Genomic DNA, 17,671 nt, shown 5'->3' on the forward strand with positions numbered 1-17,671 from the left:
GTACGGATGCGAGGGAGGCGTGTGTGTGGGGTGCGGGGTGTGTGACACAGGTGGTCAAGAGATGAGCCCAGTCTTGCCGTTTTCTGTCTGTGACCTGGTCGGAACTTTGGTTTTCCAAACCCCCGGCCACGCGATTACAGAACCCGGAGTTCCAGAGCCCTCAGCCCCGATCTGAGGGCTAAGGTAAGAGGAGGGAGGAGAGAAGATCATCTAAAAGTTTATGCCATTCCCACTGGAGGAAAAATAGGGGCTGTTCACCAGGGGCCCGCCAGCCGTCGAGCCGAACCTGGAAGAGAAAGAAGACGGACCTCATGACGGGACTCCTGGGGTTGGCGGAGATATTGGGAGAAGAAGTGTGTTGTCTTATGGCTGTCGGGGACCGGGAAGGCTGTGACAGGCTTGGAGGCTAAATGCTCAGCATCATTAAAAAAAAAAAAAAAAAAAAAAGCTTTGGCTCTGGGAAAATAAAATACTGCAAGGATACAACTGGAGGATAATTAAGAGCTTCCAGGGCCACTTCCTTAGATCCGGGAGGGCCTAGCGGGCTGCAGGGACTGCCTCCTTGGGCCCAGCGCTGTCCCCATCTCCAGGACCGCACAACAGGGGGCCTGTCTGCACCTGAGCACCTCGCCGGCCCTTCGACCTGCCCGGGAAGACCCGTGGGTCCCCCAGGGGGTCCCCAGCATCACGGGACTCAGAGTCGGGTCCCAGGGTGAGCCCCAGAGTCTGCATGGTCCCGGGGCTGCCTGTCCCCTTATGGGTGCCAAGCTGAACTTGGTTCCCTATTTTAGCACCTGAACCCAAGCACCCTGACCCCTGCCAGGCCCCCCAGGGAACACATTTGAGCGGCGCACCTTCCCGCAGGGAAAGATGACACCCCCTGGGCTCCAGGGCTGCTCACGCCCCAGGGGGGCCCCAACGGCGGCTCCCCGTGACCCGGCCTGACCTTGCCCCATGGTACCAGCTATTCGCACGGCCCTACAGGGATTTCGTCCTGTCCCATCTGCAGGGGAGCCAGGCTCTGTACACACCGCAGCAGGTTACCCGGCCACACGGAGTCTGACCCCAGGGTTCTCGGGCCTTCCTGCAGCTGGTGCACAGAGCAGGAGACAGTCTGAATTAATGAAAGAAAAAAGAAAAAAAGGGGGGGGGGAGAAAGGGCGGGGGAGGGAAGAAGCGATGGGAACAAACCGGCGCCCTAAGGGGCTGGGGCAAGCTGGGCTTCGGGTTAGTTTGATTCACTTTTCATTAAGTAAATCCCAAGAGAGCGGGGACGATAACCGCCCGTTGTGCAGCCCGGGACCTGGCACGAGGAGGGGCCTCTGCTGGCGCCCCCCTCCTCGCTCCCACCCCTTCCTCCCTCTGCCCCAAGCTCACACTCAAAGGGACTGATGGAGACTCAGGTCGGGCCAGGACGCCCCGGATTCTGTGCTGGTTTATGAAACAAAAACTGGAACCCGCACCTCAGCCTAATAACCATCGGTAATGAGTCACTGGGGACACGCCTGACTGCTGATGCCATGTCCCCATGCAGCCAGGCCACCCGGCGGGGGGGGGATGCTCTGGGGGGCTCACCTGCCTGGGGCCTGGTCTGCACACGACACTCGCCAGAGTGTCAGAGGGAGCCGGGGGTCCTGGGGGCGAGGGGCATCAGGGAGGGCTTCCTGGAGGAAGAGCACCAGCGCCCTGGCCTGGGGCATGGTTTCCGGCAGCAGCCTCCCCACTGGCGCTGCCTGTGCCACTAGGACCTGTGCTCCTTTCACCCTCGAGCTTGTTATGTGTGGGAGGTAACGTGCTAATGGATGGAGCAGGGAGGGGGGAAGATAAGTGGGAAGGGAGGGGGTACGGAGGGGGCAGGGGAGAGGCCAGGGAGGGAAGGGGACAGGAGGAGCAAGGGGGGAAGGAGGGGAGAGGAGGGATGGGAGAGGAGAAGGGGGAGGGAGGGGAGAGGAGGAGGGGGAGGGATGGGAGAGGAGGAGCTGGAGGGAGTGGGGGAGGAGGAGCTGGAGGGAGTGGGGGAGGAGGGAATAGGGGGGCAATACTCCTATGGGAGCAGGGGTAGGGGGTAGGGAGGGGTAGGGGGTAAGGAGGGGTAGGGGAGCCACCTCGTCCCTGGAACCCTGCTCCTCCAGCCGGCCTCTCCCCTGCCCGTCCCCCCGCCACGCCATCCCCGACGCCCTCGTCCCTCCAATGGCCTCCCGTGCTTCCCCCAGCCCTGCTCCCCCCACATCCTCCAGGAAATGTCTCCTCCTCTGCCCCCCCCCGTGCCCCGCCCCCCTACAGCAGCCAGTGTGGCCTGCGCCCCTGCCCGAGCCCCGCTCCTGGTGCAGACTCCGTGCAGGCCACCTCACCTCCACCCGGGGAAGTTTCACCAGCTCCCCAGGGCCTGACCCAATGCCTGGCCGTGTCCCCCAGGCCCTGCTGCCCCCGCCCCCAGCGGCCACTACCCCCCCCCCCCCCCCCCCCCCCCGGCGCACAGCGCCCCTATGTACACTGTCGCTTCATTCAGACCCGGCTCCGGAGGTGGCCCTCCCTCATTCTCCGTCCTCCCCCCTTCCTTTCCTGCTGCCTTATTGCTCCCAGTGAAGGAGACAAGGAAGGCCTTTTGCCTCGTTCCTTCCTTCCCTCCAGGAAGCGCTGCCCACGACCAGTCATGCTCTTGGGGGGACTCGGGCCTGCACCGCGCCCCTTCCCTGGCATCCCCAGCCCCTTCGGCCACCGCCCCCCCATGGCACCATCCTCCAGCGCCCAGTGCCTCCGCTGGCAGCCAGGGCCTGGGTGGGGACCCACCTCCCCTCCTTCCCCATGGTGGTGCTCGTCGTGCACCAGGCTGCAGGCCCCAGGCCTCCCAGTCAGAGCCTTTAACACCCAAACCCAACCTCCCTTTCTAATCCTATTTTCCACCTTTTTTAGGGGTAAATCAAATACTTCAAGCACGCACCTCTGCTGCCCCGGCCTCACGCTTGTGTCCGTCTGTGTGAGGGCTGCACCCCCTCCCCTCCTCCCATGGCTGCTCCCTGGGGCCTCGCAGGCCCACACACACACACACACACACACCCCGACAGCAGGTCATGCCACCACCCCGGGCCCCGGGATGCTCCCCACATCTCAGCCACTCAGTCTCTGAAGGGAGGAACCGCGTCCTCATCTGCTGTGGGTCCCCTGCAGGCTACATTCCCATCAACCACAGGACCCGACACAGAGCTTGGGGGGCAGGGGGTTCAGATGACATGCACCCTCGTCTGTGGTAGGAGAAGCAGAAAAGATGGGGAGGGAGGAAGGAGGGAGGAAAACGAGAAAAGGAGAAAGAAAATGGGCTGTGGATTTGGGGCTCAGGTGAGGCCACCGACCCCACGCCAGGAACATTTCCCAGGTACTTCAGCAATGAAGCTATCTGAGGGCCCCGACGGGTAAGAAACCCGTTCACCTGTGTTTCCCTCAGCTCTTCCCAAGCATCCTGACCACAGAAACCTCTCGCTAACGTGTCGTCCTTTTATAAAACACAGGACTGAGAGGGTGAGGGTCTGGGGCCACCCGGGGGGCACCACAGTGGGGGTCTGTGTGGGGACGTGGAAGGCTGGGGACCGACGGCCCTAATCCCGGCAGCGGAGTTTCCCAAGCTCAGACGTGGCTCCCCAGGGTGTGTGGGGACTGGGGTCCCCAGGGGGACCCCAGGCCCCACCCTCCTCCCAGCCTCAAATATGAGCTGAAGGTTTGCAGGTGCGAGTGGGTGACCGCCAGTCCTTTCATTTAGGACAACGGCCATCGTGGAAAGTGTGTGTCCAGGTTTGCATCACCTGCGAAGCCCTGCCCCCGCCGCCGGGCCTGCTACACCCTCTGCAGGACGTGGGGGCGACTGGCCTGCGAGGGAGCTCAGGGTCCCCCGCACCGTGGGGAGCCCAGCAAACGGGCCTCGGCAGATGGGTCCTGCTCCACTGCTGGCCCCGCTGCAGGCCGAGTGCCCACGTCCACGGCCGCATGGCTAGGATCCCGTGGGCCTGCGGCCCTGAGCAGCCTGACCTGCGCACCAGCTCCCTCCAGCGCCCACAGGGCCGGGGACAGGCCAGGGCCCCTCCCTCCCCAGGACTCCTGCAATGCGAGAACCAGCTCCCCCCCGGGGTCCTGCAGCTTCCAGCGAACAAGGTGCGCCCGAGGAGGGGGCTGAGGACTCACCCGTACGCCTGGGAGACCACGTACTGTGGCCCGTCTCCCGCCATCGGGGAAGGGTCGCGGGGATGGCTGCACAGCTTTGGAGGTGTCCTCTGAGGGTGCGGGTAGCCGGGCTGGATGAAGGGGATGTAGCTCAGCAGGGGGGCGTAGGAAGAGCGGAACACCTGCTGTCCCACCTGCTGTGGGCTGTACGGCGTCACCTGCAGGTCACAGACGAGAGGGGCCACGTCCACCAGAGCCTGCTGCTTCCGAACCTCCAGGGCCTCGCTCGGACCCCAACCTTAACCCCGGTGCGGCGGGCATGTGGGAGGCCCCGCGAGGACTGTGGCAAAGCCTGAGCCTCCCCCCTGCGCCTGGCTGCCAAAGTGCCCAGGTCACCCAGGCCTCAGTTTCCCCGTTGGCAGGAGGGCGAACGCTCCCTCCGCGGCATGGACACCGAGTCAGCTGACAGCAGCCTGATGAACAGCAAATGGACTTTATTTCTGTTCTCTGCGCTGCCCTCCCCACCCCATCCCCTGCCAATAGCTGCCCCTGAGAGCCCTCGTTCATTTTTAGCTAAAAAAAAAAAAAAAAGGCCTGTTGAGATTTCTACGGCCCCGGCTTCAACCTGGGGCGTCTGGGACAGGGTGGCTCCGCGGGGACGTCGGCACCCAGCCCCCTGGTACGTGGGCCACCACCCGCCCGCGGCAACTTGCAGCCACTTGAGCTGCGCCTGCCTCGAAGGGTGAGGAGCTGAAGCTGCACGCTCACTGTAACCGGTGTGGGTTGAGGTGGCCGCCCGGGGCCGGTGGCAGCGTCATGCAGCGGGATCCAGGCTCCGTAGAGCTCAGCACCCCCCACCCCCGGATCCAACCTCCACCAAGAGCCAGGGCCCCGACGGTCTCATCAAGCGTCGTCTTCTCGGCCCTGTGACGGGGCCTGGCCCACAGCAGCTGCTCCATAAACATGCGTTAAATGAAGGAGCGCAAGACAAAAAAGAGGGGAGAGGGCAAAGAAGAGGCCACTCGGGGTCCGCTTGAATCCCTGCAATGATGGGGAGCTCATTACATTGCAGGCACTGTATTCTACAAACGTCAGAAGACCCTCTCCTGTACGGGGTGACGTCCGTCCTCCTGCACGCTGAAGGGAGCTGCAATCAAAGCGAGGGAAACTTTTGGACGTCGTCTTTAAAAGCAAGAGTCCAGCGTCCAAGCCGCCCGGGGACCCAACACAGCGACAGCCCTCTCTCACCCTGCGGATCCTTCTCTAATTAAAACAAAACAAAAAAAAAAATGGATCGCAAAGGCTGGGACTTCCAGAGGGCTCAGGCCGTGCCAGGCCCGTGCGGCTTCTCTCCTTCCAGCCCCGGAGCTTGGGCGGCAGGAGCACGAGCCAGAGACGGAGGAGGCGGCTCAGGAGCTCGGACCTTGCAGGTAAACGCTCCACGGGCTCCACTGGCGTGACTTCCTAAGGCCCACGCGGGCCCGGGGCCTGTGCGCTTGCTCCCCCTGAGCCCCCTCCTACCCCAGGCTGCAGGTAGGACTCGCGGATGCTGGACGTGGGCCCCCAAACGCCCAAGATGATGCAGGGACCGTGACAAAGAGCCAAGAACTCAGAGAGAGAGGCCAGGACGGCCCCCCCCCCGGGACGGGTGCCTTGGCGGACGCACAGGGAGGCCCCCCCGGGTCTCCTGGGAGGTGGGACGGTCCAAGGCCCACGCAGGGGGATGCCCGGGGGCTCCCGCGGGCCTCCTAGGGGACGTGTCCCCAACCGCACACGACGGGTGAACCCCGTGACGCAGCGTGCATGGCTCTGGAATCGTCTCCAGGATGCGCTTCGCCGGCAACGGCAGTGACAGAGCCGCGTGCCCAGAAAGCCACATTCGTGTAAAGTGTGTGTAGATAGATTCGGCCGGAAGGACCCTGTGGGAACCGGCGATGGGGCTGCCTCTCCGGGGTGGTTTGTCTCTGTTTGGAACCAAGGGCCTCCAGCACTTTCTCAGACAGACGCGGGCACCTGCGTGGGGCCATCGGCCCCGCTCCCCGAGCCGGGGTCACTCTCTGTGGGCCGGGTAGGGGTGCCCACTGAGGCTCCCCGGGCCAGGCTGGGCCTCAGCTCCGCGCTCCCGGACAGCTCCGCACTCCCCGAGGACGCAGAGCCCCCACTGCGACACGAGCAGCCCCGGGCCTCCGGGCTCTTCTCTGCTTTCTGGAACATTCCAACACAGCTCAGGTCAGAGGTGCGGTTTGCTCCCTGCCGGGCAGGAGGAGGCCCCCAGACGGTGAGTCTGAGTGTGGGGGTCCGTCCATCTGCGGTGGAGCCACGCTGGCTGGGGCCCCGCAGCCGGACCCGAGGCCGCCCCCCATCCTGCAGTTTCCGAGCTGGAGTCCACTCCTAGATGTGGGGGGGGGGGGCGCCCGGCTGAGCAGCCCACAGACAAGACGTGCGTGCGATCAAGTCTCAGTTGCAGATGAACCAGCCAGTAATTTGATTTTTACTGCGCTTCCGGCCTGGGCGCTGCTTGGGGCCCACATGCACCGGGACTGCCTCTGCGGCCTGCCTGTGACTTCGGTATATCCAGACGGCTTGTATTTGAACAACACGCTGACGGGAAAGGGGGTGACTGCAGCCGACCGCAGCTGGGCCACACCGTGCGGCTTTCCTGGGCCACGGAAGGCGGGTGCGGGTTGCCAGGCGCTAGCCCCAAGCCCAGACCCCAGCAGCAGGGCGTCTGCTCCACCACCACCCCCACCCACACTCCTGTCTACACGGCAGGAGCAACAGCTGCCGTGGGTCCAGCAAGCTCCCCGAGGGGGGACACATGACACAGCCTCGAACCCAATCCCAGCCCAGCGCAACCAGCCCAGGGAGCTGTGGCTGAAAACCTCTCATTTATTGTTGGAAGTCCCTGAGACGCCGAGGCCGCCGATGGCCACCGCACAAGCTGGCTCCTACGGTGACTCGGTGGCCCTGACAAGGCCTCCGTCTCCCTAGGCCCTGTGCCGTGAGCGCCTAGCCGCCCCCTAAGGGGGGCTGGGACGTTCGCGTGGGTGGAGCCCCGACACGGGTGGGCACCCGGGGGGGGGCTCCGAGGGGCAGCCCCGAGCCCCAGGGACGCCATCGATGGGGGGCCCAGGGCAGGCGGCGAGCACAGAGAGTGGCCCGCGGGCCCGTAGCAGGACACAGTGTCCTCTGGGCGCAAGGCCATGTGGAGCCGGGCAGGGCTGGGGACGCGGCCTACTCACCTGCTGGGAGGAGCAGCCCAGCGGGGGCTGCAGGGGCTGCTGACAGGGCATCCTGGCTGCGCGCGGCGGGTACAGGCCCTGCGGAGAGAGGCGCGCTCAGCACGGCCGGCCCCACGCTGCTCCAGGGCCCGTGGCCGGGGCAGGGGGGCGGCCGCACGATGGGCAAGCACGGCCCGGGCCCCCGAGGCCCGCGGAGCAGCTCCCCCAGCCACCGGGCGGAGCCTTCTCTGTGCCCCCCACCTCGAGAGTCCCAGCTCTGCCCTCTGGGCGGCCCGTCACCTCAGGAAGGCCCCCTCGCATCTCTGCGCCTCTCTCCCCGCGGCTACAGATTTACCTGCGTCCCCACCGTGAGGCCCGCGAAGGGGCAAGTTCTCTCGGCCGCTGCCTAGACCTAAGGGCCTTGCCCCAAACTCCATCCTTGGGCATCACGTGGGCATCAATGCACGTCTGTGTGTGTGCACGGGAGTGTGGGTCGCCATCCACGTGCTTGTAAGCACGTCGGCCCGAGCGCTCCCAGGTGTCCGCGGCTCCCTGTCCTCGTGTGCGCACCCACTCCAGGCTGTACCCGCAGCTCCGTGTCCAGGTGTGCACACCCACCCCAGCTGCACCCGCGTCTCCGTGTCCAGGTGTGTGCACCCACCCCGACTGTACCCGCGGCTCCATGTCCAGGCGTGCACACCCACCCTGGGCTGTACCTCCTGACAAGCCCAGGCAGGAAGGTAGAGGAGTCCGCGTGTCCCCAGGGCCCCAAGCAGCGCCTGGCGTGGAGTCAGGATCCTGCTAATGATCCCGCTGCTCCCCCACTCTAGGCACCGGCTGCCGCGCAGCCAAATGGGAAGTTGCACTTCTGGTCAGCGCTCCTTGGCGCTGCAGACTTAGTCTTCCGTGGCTCCGCATCACTCCACAGGGGAGCTCTGAGTAAATTGGATTTGGGCCCTCATCTTTATTCCTGATGCCACGCACGAAAAGGGGCGAGGAGGGACTGCTCTCTGTTTCTCCTCTCTGTCTGCTCAAGGTCTGCAGAGCTCCCTGACCCCGTTTCCTAGGAAGATCAGGGTTGAATGATAATAAAAACCAACGTCTGCATCCTACTTTAGGTTTCTCAAAGGCCTTTCTCACCCACGGACTCCATTAGCCTTACAGCCGAGTCAGGTAGAGGCGGCTGCTGATTGTTATGAGCCCATTTCACAGGTGAGGAAACCAGGGCTTGGGGCATTTAGCGGACTTCGGCTTGCCCACGGCCACACAGCTTGAAAACAGTGGATTTCTGTAAGGTCAGGTCTGCCAATTCCAAAACCTGCCTTCTTCTTATTGTGTCAGGCCTCCCGATGAGCTATCCCGAAGCTGGATGATGAAATCACTAGACGCTGAGAGGAGGTAAACTACCCTGGTCTCCATCACAGCCCGGGAGGCGTCAGGGGGCAGCCTTTGTGCCCAGATACGTTGGAGCCTCACTCCCTCTGCAAAGCCAAGTCACAAGCAGTGGACGGAGCCATCGTGAACGGCTTCACACGCTGAGCCCCGAGCACAACAAGAGTGGATCGGTTCACACTGCACAAAATCCTATGCTCGCTTCTCTTCCAGAGGTGGGGTGCACGCAGCGCCCGGCTCTGATCTGCACCCAACGTGTGCCAGGCGCTGAGCGTCCTCCCTGAACGCCCTCACCTGGCCAGTGCCCGGCCTGTGGTCAGGGCGGAGCCAAGGTTCTTAAAATTGCTTAAGCGAATGAGTCAAAATGTGCATAAGAAGAAGGGAACGTGGCAGCGGCGAGGAGGTGAATAAAGGACCGAAGAGCAAAGGGGCAGATGCAGAAACGCAGGAGCAAGGAGTGCGAGAGGAGAGGGCGGCGGATGGACGAGGGCACTTCTCTGAGGACCCGGGTAAGGGCGGGACAGATTCCGGACGGACGCGCTCTGGCCTCCCCGTCCGTCCGTCCGTCCGTCGTCGGGCTTCCTTACAGCCCCACAGGGAGGCTTTCTGTCCTGCAGGAGGTGAGGGAGGGCGCTCATCCTTTTTAGCAAACAAACAAAAAGGCTTGGAACAAAACATGAGAGGGAAAGGGAGGGAGGCTCTGCTTAACTCCCTTAGCTTCTGTTTATGCTCCCGGATGGCTAAGTCTGGTGGATCAGCTCAGAGAGGCTCTGTATGGGGTCGAGAAGATCCACCCTCTGCGCACGGGGCTTCTGGGCCGCAGGCTTTGCCGCCTGGTTGTAGAAGAGGAGGTGACCCAGGGTCCCCAGAACAGCGGCAAGGGCAGGAGCACAGAGGAGCGACTACGGATTGCAGGTGTATTGTCCTCTCCAGGCCTTGCCGGGCCAGCCGGGCAGCAGGCTCCCGAGGACCCGGCTGTACAGGTTGGGGTGTCCGGCCCGCACACCTGTGTGCCATTCTGGAGAGGAGCCGGGGCAGAGGCCAGGGGACCTCAGATGCTGAGCCCCCCCTCTCCTGGAGAAACAGAACACCACCCGAAGGGCCTGCTGAAGCCGTTGAGTTGGACTAAGGCTTAAACCAGAGTGGACGTTGATTTGATTTTTTCCCCTCCTTCCGCCCAGCAGGAGGCAGCTCGTAAGGGAGACCGACTTTAAATAGACAAACTAAAGAAACTGCATGTTTTCCTGCATAAGGAAGCTCCGTGAGTAGAATTTCCAGCCCTGCTACTCGTGTTTCACCGTCCCTTTGTGTCTGGTCACGGATGCCCCCGGAGCATAGAGCCCAAGGCTGAGAATGTGCACTGAGACCAGCTAAGGCTCCTCAGATGCTATTACATCTGAAATAAGGTGGCCACGTAGTTTGGCATCCGCACCAGGACGCTGGACGGTGAAAAGGGGGGTGCTTTTGATAATTATGCTGGGATAAAAACTAAACTGGGACTGTCCTGACTGCTCTAGGACACACATCATCCAACTCTAAAGGAAGTCCTAGCAGGTGGATCAGAAATGAGGACAAGGCCATCAGCCTACGTTGGGAGCCCAAGGACCAGCTGTTGCCCTGCGCCAGGAGTCCAAGGAGCAGACACCACCCTGTGCTGGGAGCCCAGGGAGCCCAAGGGCCAGCCATCACCCTGTGCCGGGGGCCCAAGACCAGCCATTGCCCTGTACCAGGAGCTCAAACAAGCCATCACCCTGTGCCAGGAGCCCAGGGAGCCTAAGGGCCAGCCATCAACCTGTGCCAGGAGCCCAAAGAGCAGCCATCGCCCTGTGCTGGGAGCCCAGGGAGCCCAAAGACCACCATTACCCTGTTCCTGGAGCCTAAGCAGCCCAAGAACCAGCCCTTGCTCTGTTCCTGGAGCCCAAGGACCACCCATCACCCTATGCCAGGAGCCCAAGGAGCAGCCATTACCCTGTGCCAGGAGCCCAAGCAGCCCAAGAACCAGCCCTTGCTCTGTTCCTAGAGCCCAAGGACCACCCATCACCCTGTTCCCGGAGCCCAAGGACCAGCCTTCACCCTGTGCCAGGAACCCAAGGAGCCCAAGAACCACCATCACCCTGTTCCCGGAGCCCAAGGACCAGCCATTGCCCTGTGCCAGGAGCCCAAGGAACAGCCATCACCCCATACCGGGACCCCAAGGAGCAGCCATCACTCTGTGCCAGGAGCCCAGGGAGCCCAAGAACCACCATCACCCTGTTCCTGGAGCCCAAGGACCACCCGTCACCCCAGAGCCCAAGGACCAGCATTGCCCTGTGCTGGGACCCCAAGGAGCAGCCATTGCCCTGTGCTGGGAGCCCAGGGAGCCCAAGGACCACCATCACCCTGTTCCTGGAGCCCAAGGACCACCCATCACCGGAGCCCAAGGACCAGCCATCGCCCTGTGCCAGGAGCAGATCTGGAATACACAGCACAGTTGAGCTGGCTTTCAGACAACGGAAAATTCAAGAGTGCGTGTGTGTGCGTGCCCACGTGCCCGTGTGTAAAGCACGTAGCTGATCTGACGTGGCCACAGTGAGGAAAACAGGCAGTCTGAGCCTCTTTGTGATTTCAGCGCCCTGCAGGGCACACTCCTGGGTGGCTGGGAGCTGGGAGCTGGGATCCAGGCCCGGGACCCACTCGCTCACCTGATACTGTGGGAAGGTGGAGTGATTTGTGAACACGGGCGGAGGCGGGTAGCTCAGGTTGAGCCAGAGTGGCTGGTTCAGGGTGGCCGAGGTCAGGGCCGTGGCAAAGCGTGGGGTGAAAACGTTCCCTGTATACTTGAGGTTGCTCTTGTCGGCCATGGTCCCCGGCGGGTTAACTGTGAGTCACAGAAGGGGTGGAATGTTTCAGGGACTGCGGAAGGGAGAGGCCAGCACCCCCCCCCCCCCGCCCCCTGCGCCGTGACTACCCCGGGATTCATGTTCTCAGATGTCAGGTCTTTGAGCTCCAAAAGGGTTCTTCAAAGTTTGGGTGGCTTTCTAACTACGGGAAAACATCGTTAGCACACACCTGGCCAATTGGGAAGAGGTGCGAGTCCCTGCGTGGCCTGGCTGGGAGCACTTTCTCCATCCCTCACTAGGACAGGAGGCGGCTTAGCAAGGGACAACCATAAACCAGGTGGCCAGGGCCACAGCTGACCTACGTGGAAAACCAGATTCTTCTCTGTGCTTTACGAAAATCCAGTTCTTTAGCAATAACTGCTGTGCCTTTGGGATCCGCTCCTACCAAATTATTAAAGCACCCCCTGCGGACATTTACACGGCAACACTGAGGCTCTTGCACCGGCTAGTGTATATATATATATATATATTTTTTTTTTTTATCTTAAACATTATATAATTGACACAACGTGACCCCCACATTAGTCTGAATGAAGGTTTGGCTGAGTTGTCCTGGGAGATGAATCCTAGATGCTCTCCCCATGTAGTACACCCCGTGGGCTCACGGAGTCAGAGATGGGACCTCAATTTCCCCTTTTTTTGGGGGTGGTGGGGGAAGGACGTTTGAATGGAACACTCGTAAGGAGAGAAAGCAGGGCCGTTGAATCATATTAGGGTAGAAGTCATGTGAAGCGTGGATTTCCCTGTTGTTCGAGCAATCTGGGGCGCTGCCGTGGACCTGGCTCAGGGCCGTACTCAAGCTGACCGCCGAGGATGCCCATGGGGCCCCGAAAGCCACCTGCATCTCTCTAGCACTTGCATTCCTGATACAGGACGTGGGATAAGGTCATTTCCCCGATTTCGTGAGTCGGAGGATGTCACCGGGGAAACCCCGTGAGCTGCCCGTGGCTGAGGCAGCCGTTTGGAGGCAAAGCCATCACAGGCCCGTGAGAGTTTCTGGAATCCCTTCCCCTACAGACTCTCCCCTTGGGCAGGGTCAGCTTACCTTTCAGCTCCAGTCCTTCCACCTCCACTTTGCTGTGAAGCTTTAGCGGCCCGCTTGGGTTCTTGGCGACCCCAAGAAACTCATAGAGCAGGTTCTTCTCGGCAGGCCACGTGGACTTCTTGGCCGGCAGGGCCACGGACACGGAGCCCCCGGGGTCACTGCAGCCCTCCTTGCCGCAGGTGTCCTTCCGGGTCTGGGGCCACTGACTGAGAAAGAGGCTCTCTCGTCCCTTTGTCGGCTCCTTGGTGCCAGGGTTCCATTCTACATCAGGGGGAAACTGAGTCAACGACTCCGGGAGGCCACGTGCTAAATGTGGGGAGCACTTTCTTGTAGACAAAGTGATAGGTCCTCCCTGGAACACGCCTGGGGCTCCAACCACTCTGGGGTCTCCCTCCCAGTCCAAGCCAGGCCTAGTGTCCTCGCTGAAGCTCTTTGCAGACCACTGCCCATTGCAGTCTTCCCCTCCCACCCACGTGAACCCACTCACCCACCCATCCACCCATCATACCTGGACCCACCACTCATCCATTGTATCTGGACCCACCCACCTGTCCATCGTACCTGGACCCATGACCCATCCATCATACCTGGACCCATGACCCATCCATCATACCTGGACCCACCCATCTATCCATCCATCCATCCATCATACCTGGACCCACCACTCATCCATTGTACCTGGACCCACCCACATGTCCATCGTACCTGGACCCATGACCCATCCATCATACCTGGACCCACAACCCATCCATCATACCTGGACCCACTACCCATCCATCATACCTGGACCCACCCACCTGTCCATCGTACCTGGACCCATGACCCATCCATCATACCTGGACCCACCCATCCATATCCCCCCATCCATCCACCCATCCTCCCTTCCTTCCATCCAAACTTCTTTCCTCCCAATTACCTTTGTTTTCGTCTCTCTTCCTTCCTTCCCTCTTCCTCCTTCCCCTTTGCCCTGCTTTCTTTCCTTGCTACCTTTCCCCCTGTCCATCCACAGGGCCAAGCTTGGGAATGCAGAGCTGCCTCCAGGGCACCCCTCCCCGCTCCTCCGTGGGGGGACCTGTGCACCTATAGAGCATGTGGCCTCACTGAGGTCCGGCCCCGCACCACGGACACGACTCCTGCTTCGTCGCTTATGGGGGATCCAGCCCGGTCGCCAGTGCCAGGCCCTGACCTGAGTCCTGAGGACACTGTGATGAGTCAGAGCCAGACTCAGCCCTGCAGGAGCTCACAACAAGAAGGGAGAGAGAGACAGACCCAGAAATAGCTCCAGGACAAGGCAGATGGGGACCGCGAGGTGACAGAGGGACACAGTGGGAGAAGACGGTGGCTGGGGCGGCTTCTATCTGAGAGGGTCAGAGCGTTTCCAGAAGGAAGTGGGCCTACAGTGAGGCCCTATATCCAGGAGTACGGGGAGACGGCGCAGGGGCGCTGGCGTCGCAGGCACAGCGAGGGCCTGTGCTCACGGTGAGCGTGGTTGGGCCAGGCCCGGGGCTCTCTCCAGACAGATGGAGTGGCCCCGGGTGCGAGGGCACCACCTGGACCCCCCAGAGCCCCCTTCAGCCGTGGTTTTTTACCTTGATTTCCCTTTGAGCAAAGGGACTCATTCTTCAAACTGAATGAACTATGGGCAGGATCGCATTCATGTGGGTCTGTTTCGAGGAAGGACCCCTCGCCCCCTCTCAGCCTGGAGGCTTTGCAGGTGTCCCCGGGCCTTAGCTGGGAAGTGCCCTGGGTCACTCCGTGGCGGCTGGACCCTGCTGGGCGTGGGTCTGCTCCCACCCGCTGTTGCCCCAGTGAAGTCCAGGGGTCCCACCGCTGGGTCTGGACGGGCCTGGGCCGGGCCTCCTCATACCAGCAGCACAGGACCGACTGCACCAGCGCCCGCCAGTTCAGACGACAACGACATTTTTAGCAAAACATGTCCCGAGAGTCTCTTGCAAGAGCGTCTCTGGTTGCTGAGTTTAGCCCGCGGCCGGGGCGCTGGAACGACGGTGGCCGCTAATTATAGCCCTTCCCCTGGGACCCACACACCTGCAGGCGCTCGCACACCTCCTGCCGCCTGGAACACTCCTGCCACTCACGCACCCCAAAGCTCCCTTTCCTGGCGCCCGTGACGCAGACGGACACACAGACACGCGCATGCGCTCCCGCCTGTCGCTGCCCCGCCTCACGGGACAGACACCCCCACACCCACATTGCCTCTTACAAACACTCACACCTGGAAAGCTCCCTTGGCCACACGTCTACGCAGACACACACACGGGGTGGGACGGGGGGATGAGGCCACCTCCAGCCCAGCAGCCCCCCCACCCTGCCCCGTCGGAGAGCTATCCGTGCATCCTTCCTGGAGGAGGTGGCGGGAACGTCCCTCGTGGGCACAGCTCCCAAGAGCCCGCTGGGTGCCAGAAGCCATCCCGGGACCTGGAGTCGGGCCAGCGTCCCCGAGCTCTGACGCCTCGGCCTCCCCACCAGGTTCAGCCGTCCCCTCAAGGTCATGGGTCGGGCCCTCCCCACCCGGCGCTGCATCATCTGTCCACGCTCCTCCATCCGTCTGCCCTGGGGCCGTCCAGTCTGAGCGGCTGGGTCAGGACGGGTGCCCAACACGCGGAGCCTAGGAGTGGGGTTCCTGGGGCACCCTGGGGTGGGGTGTGGGCTCTCGGGAGCCCCAGGGAGCCCATCCTGGGCTGCACGCCAGGGCCTGGCACCTTCACCCCCAGAGCCCGGACGGAGGACGCGTCCCCTGTCCAAGCGTATGGGGCTCAAGGCCCCTGTGTTTGCTCCCCAGGCTGCCCCCCCCCGGCACCCATCACGGGGCCAGCGCTCCCCTCGGCATGCAGACGCTGTGCACCTGTGCTGCCCCGACCGGCTGTCCGCCGGTGCCTCCCCACGGGCCTCACTCACCCACGAGCGGATGCCCCTCTGTGGCCACGTCAGCCTCGGGCTGGGAGCAGATCTTGGCAAACACCGGGAGCTGCCTCTTCTGAGTGGGGAGCTCGGGGAGCTTGTCAGGGGGCGCGGACGACGGGGGGGCCGGCGGGGGGGCCGGCGGAAGCAGCAGGAGCGGGCCGAGTGCCAGGGCATCCCTGGGCCCCGGGTCGCCGAGCGTGCCGTTCTGCAGGAAGCCCTCCTTGATGGCCCTCGTGTGCTCCTGCACCGCCCCGGTGTCGGGGGCCTGGCTGGCAGCCGACGGCTTCAGCGGGAGCTGCACCAGGAGCCTGCCGACCTCCGAGTTGGGGGCCCCCGGCGTGCGGCCCCCAGCGTCCGCCCCCTTGACGCTCTTGACCTTGGCAGCGCGCAGAATGCCCGTCACCGTGGACACAACCGAGTCACAGTCCGGCCGGCCGCTGAGGACAGACACGGCCACCTTTGGCTCCCGGAGCGTGTCGCCAGCCGCAATGGGGGCTCCCGGGCCCTCGGTGCTGCCTGTCCCCCGGGGAGGCACGGGCAGGCAGGGAGCCAGCCGTCGGGGCCCCGTGGGCGGCGGGCTCTCTGTGACGAGGATGAGGTGCTCCTGGGTCAGGCTCAAGAACTCCTGCTCCACCAACAGGGAGATCTCGTCTTTGCCATGGCAGGGCTCCGGGGCTCTGCAAACAGGTCAGAGAGGGGCGGCTGGAGCGCAGGCTCACTGTGGTGGCTCCCCGGTGGGGCCCGGGCCCCCAGAAGGTGACGGGGAAGGCACATCGCCACCCGGGGACAGAGGCCTAGTGCTTTCTCGGGGAGGAGCCAGCCGGGCAGTGGGTTCCCAAGGCCCGCAAACGCCAAGCCCGCCCTGGGAGCCCCGATCCAGGAAGCAGGACTTCAGGGTCCCCCCCAGGGAGCCTTCCTTTCAGCTCACCCCCCCACCACCATGTGGAAGGGCAGCCCCACAGGGGTCAGGAGGGAGCCTGCAGCTCTGAGCACGGAGGCCGAGTCCGGGGAGCCCCAGGCCCACGGCCGAGGCTGGGAGACTCGGGGAGAGACCCACACGCTCCTGGGCAGGCGCCTGTCTCCTCATCCGCTTAACGGCAATAGCGCAGGTGCATGCGCGCCCAGCACGTGGGGCGGGGTCAGCACGGAGTCAAAGATCCCAGGTGTCTACACCTGTGTCAGCCGGGCTGCAGCCTGGAGTTTGCATCGTGGCCCCGCCCCTGCCCAGTGCGGCCCCTGACCAGACCTCGGCCTCTGGCGGAGCCCCAGCATCTCCCCGGCCCACGGTCAGCTTCCACCTGTACCCCAAGCCCCAGGCCCCCGTTGGACCCCTGATGGTCAACACCAGCCTGGTGGGGCTGTTGGACCCATAAAGCCCGGGCTTCTGCTGCCCTGCTCCCGCTAGGTGTGGGAGAGGAAGGCAGCCCTGCTGGCCTGGCCCAGGGCCCAGCTGCCCCACGGGTGGCATTGGCAAGGGGCGCCTTCAGCCCGGCACTGCCACGAGGACCTGGCCCCATCCTCTCTGCTGTCCGTGTAGACGAGGTGGTCTACAAGGAGCCTTCTGGAAGCTGCTCCATGCCCCCCCCCGGGGGGGGGCACCAAGGCCCATGGAGAAGGGGCTGGGCGAGAATTGAGGTGCCCATGGGGAGGCCCAGGGTGCACTCCCACCTTGGTCCTTCCCCATGCCGCCCCCCGTGTGGAAGCCCACACCCGCCCCCCCACCCGCGCACAGGAACAAGCGTGCACACGTGGGGGTGGGTCTGGGGCCATCCCAGATGCGGGGAGAAGGCACAGGCCCCGCCCCAGGGGCTTCCAGCGGCACCGGGCTCCCCCCAGCTGCGGGGTCCTCAGAGGCCCGGGGTCCTGGGAAAGCAGCTGGGAGGCCAGGGCTTCCGGGAAACACGGGGACAGGCCTGGCACTGGCCTCACGCCTAAGCCACCCACGCCCCCTCATCGCCGGCCCCGCGTTGTAGCCACAGGGTCGGGAAGAAGCAGACCCCAGCCAACCGGACCAGGGCCCCGGGGCCCCAGCACCCACTTCGTGTCTTGGCCTCCCCGGC

At 63.5% G+C, this 17,671-nt stretch overlaps 1 protein-coding gene across 1 annotated transcript in view; it reads right to left on the minus strand.

Annotated features, from left to right (window-relative positions):
* Window positions 1-210: 210 nt before the first annotated feature.
* CUNH1orf94 (chromosome unknown C1orf94 homolog) overlaps window positions 211-17,671 on the minus strand; it is a 33,097-nt gene continuing 15,636 nt past the window's right edge. The window contains exons 2-7 of the mRNA XM_055341936.1: window positions 15,606-16,288; window positions 12,690-12,950; window positions 11,447-11,622; window positions 7,395-7,472; window positions 4,174-4,370; window positions 211-286 (exon numbers count right to left, since the gene is read on the minus strand). Coding sequence (XP_055197911.1) covers window positions 211-286; window positions 4,174-4,370; window positions 7,395-7,472; window positions 11,447-11,622; window positions 12,690-12,950; window positions 15,606-16,288 — 1,471 coding nt within the window. The remainder of the gene's footprint in view (window positions 287-4,173; window positions 4,371-7,394; window positions 7,473-11,446; window positions 11,623-12,689; window positions 12,951-15,605; window positions 16,289-17,671) is intronic.

This window comes from Nyctereutes procyonoides, unplaced genomic scaffold (genome assembly GCF_905146905.1).
Source record: "Nyctereutes procyonoides isolate TBG_1078 unplaced genomic scaffold, NYPRO_anot_genome, whole genome shotgun sequence".
Lineage (NCBI taxonomy): Eukaryota > Metazoa > Chordata > Mammalia > Carnivora > Canidae > Nyctereutes > Nyctereutes procyonoides.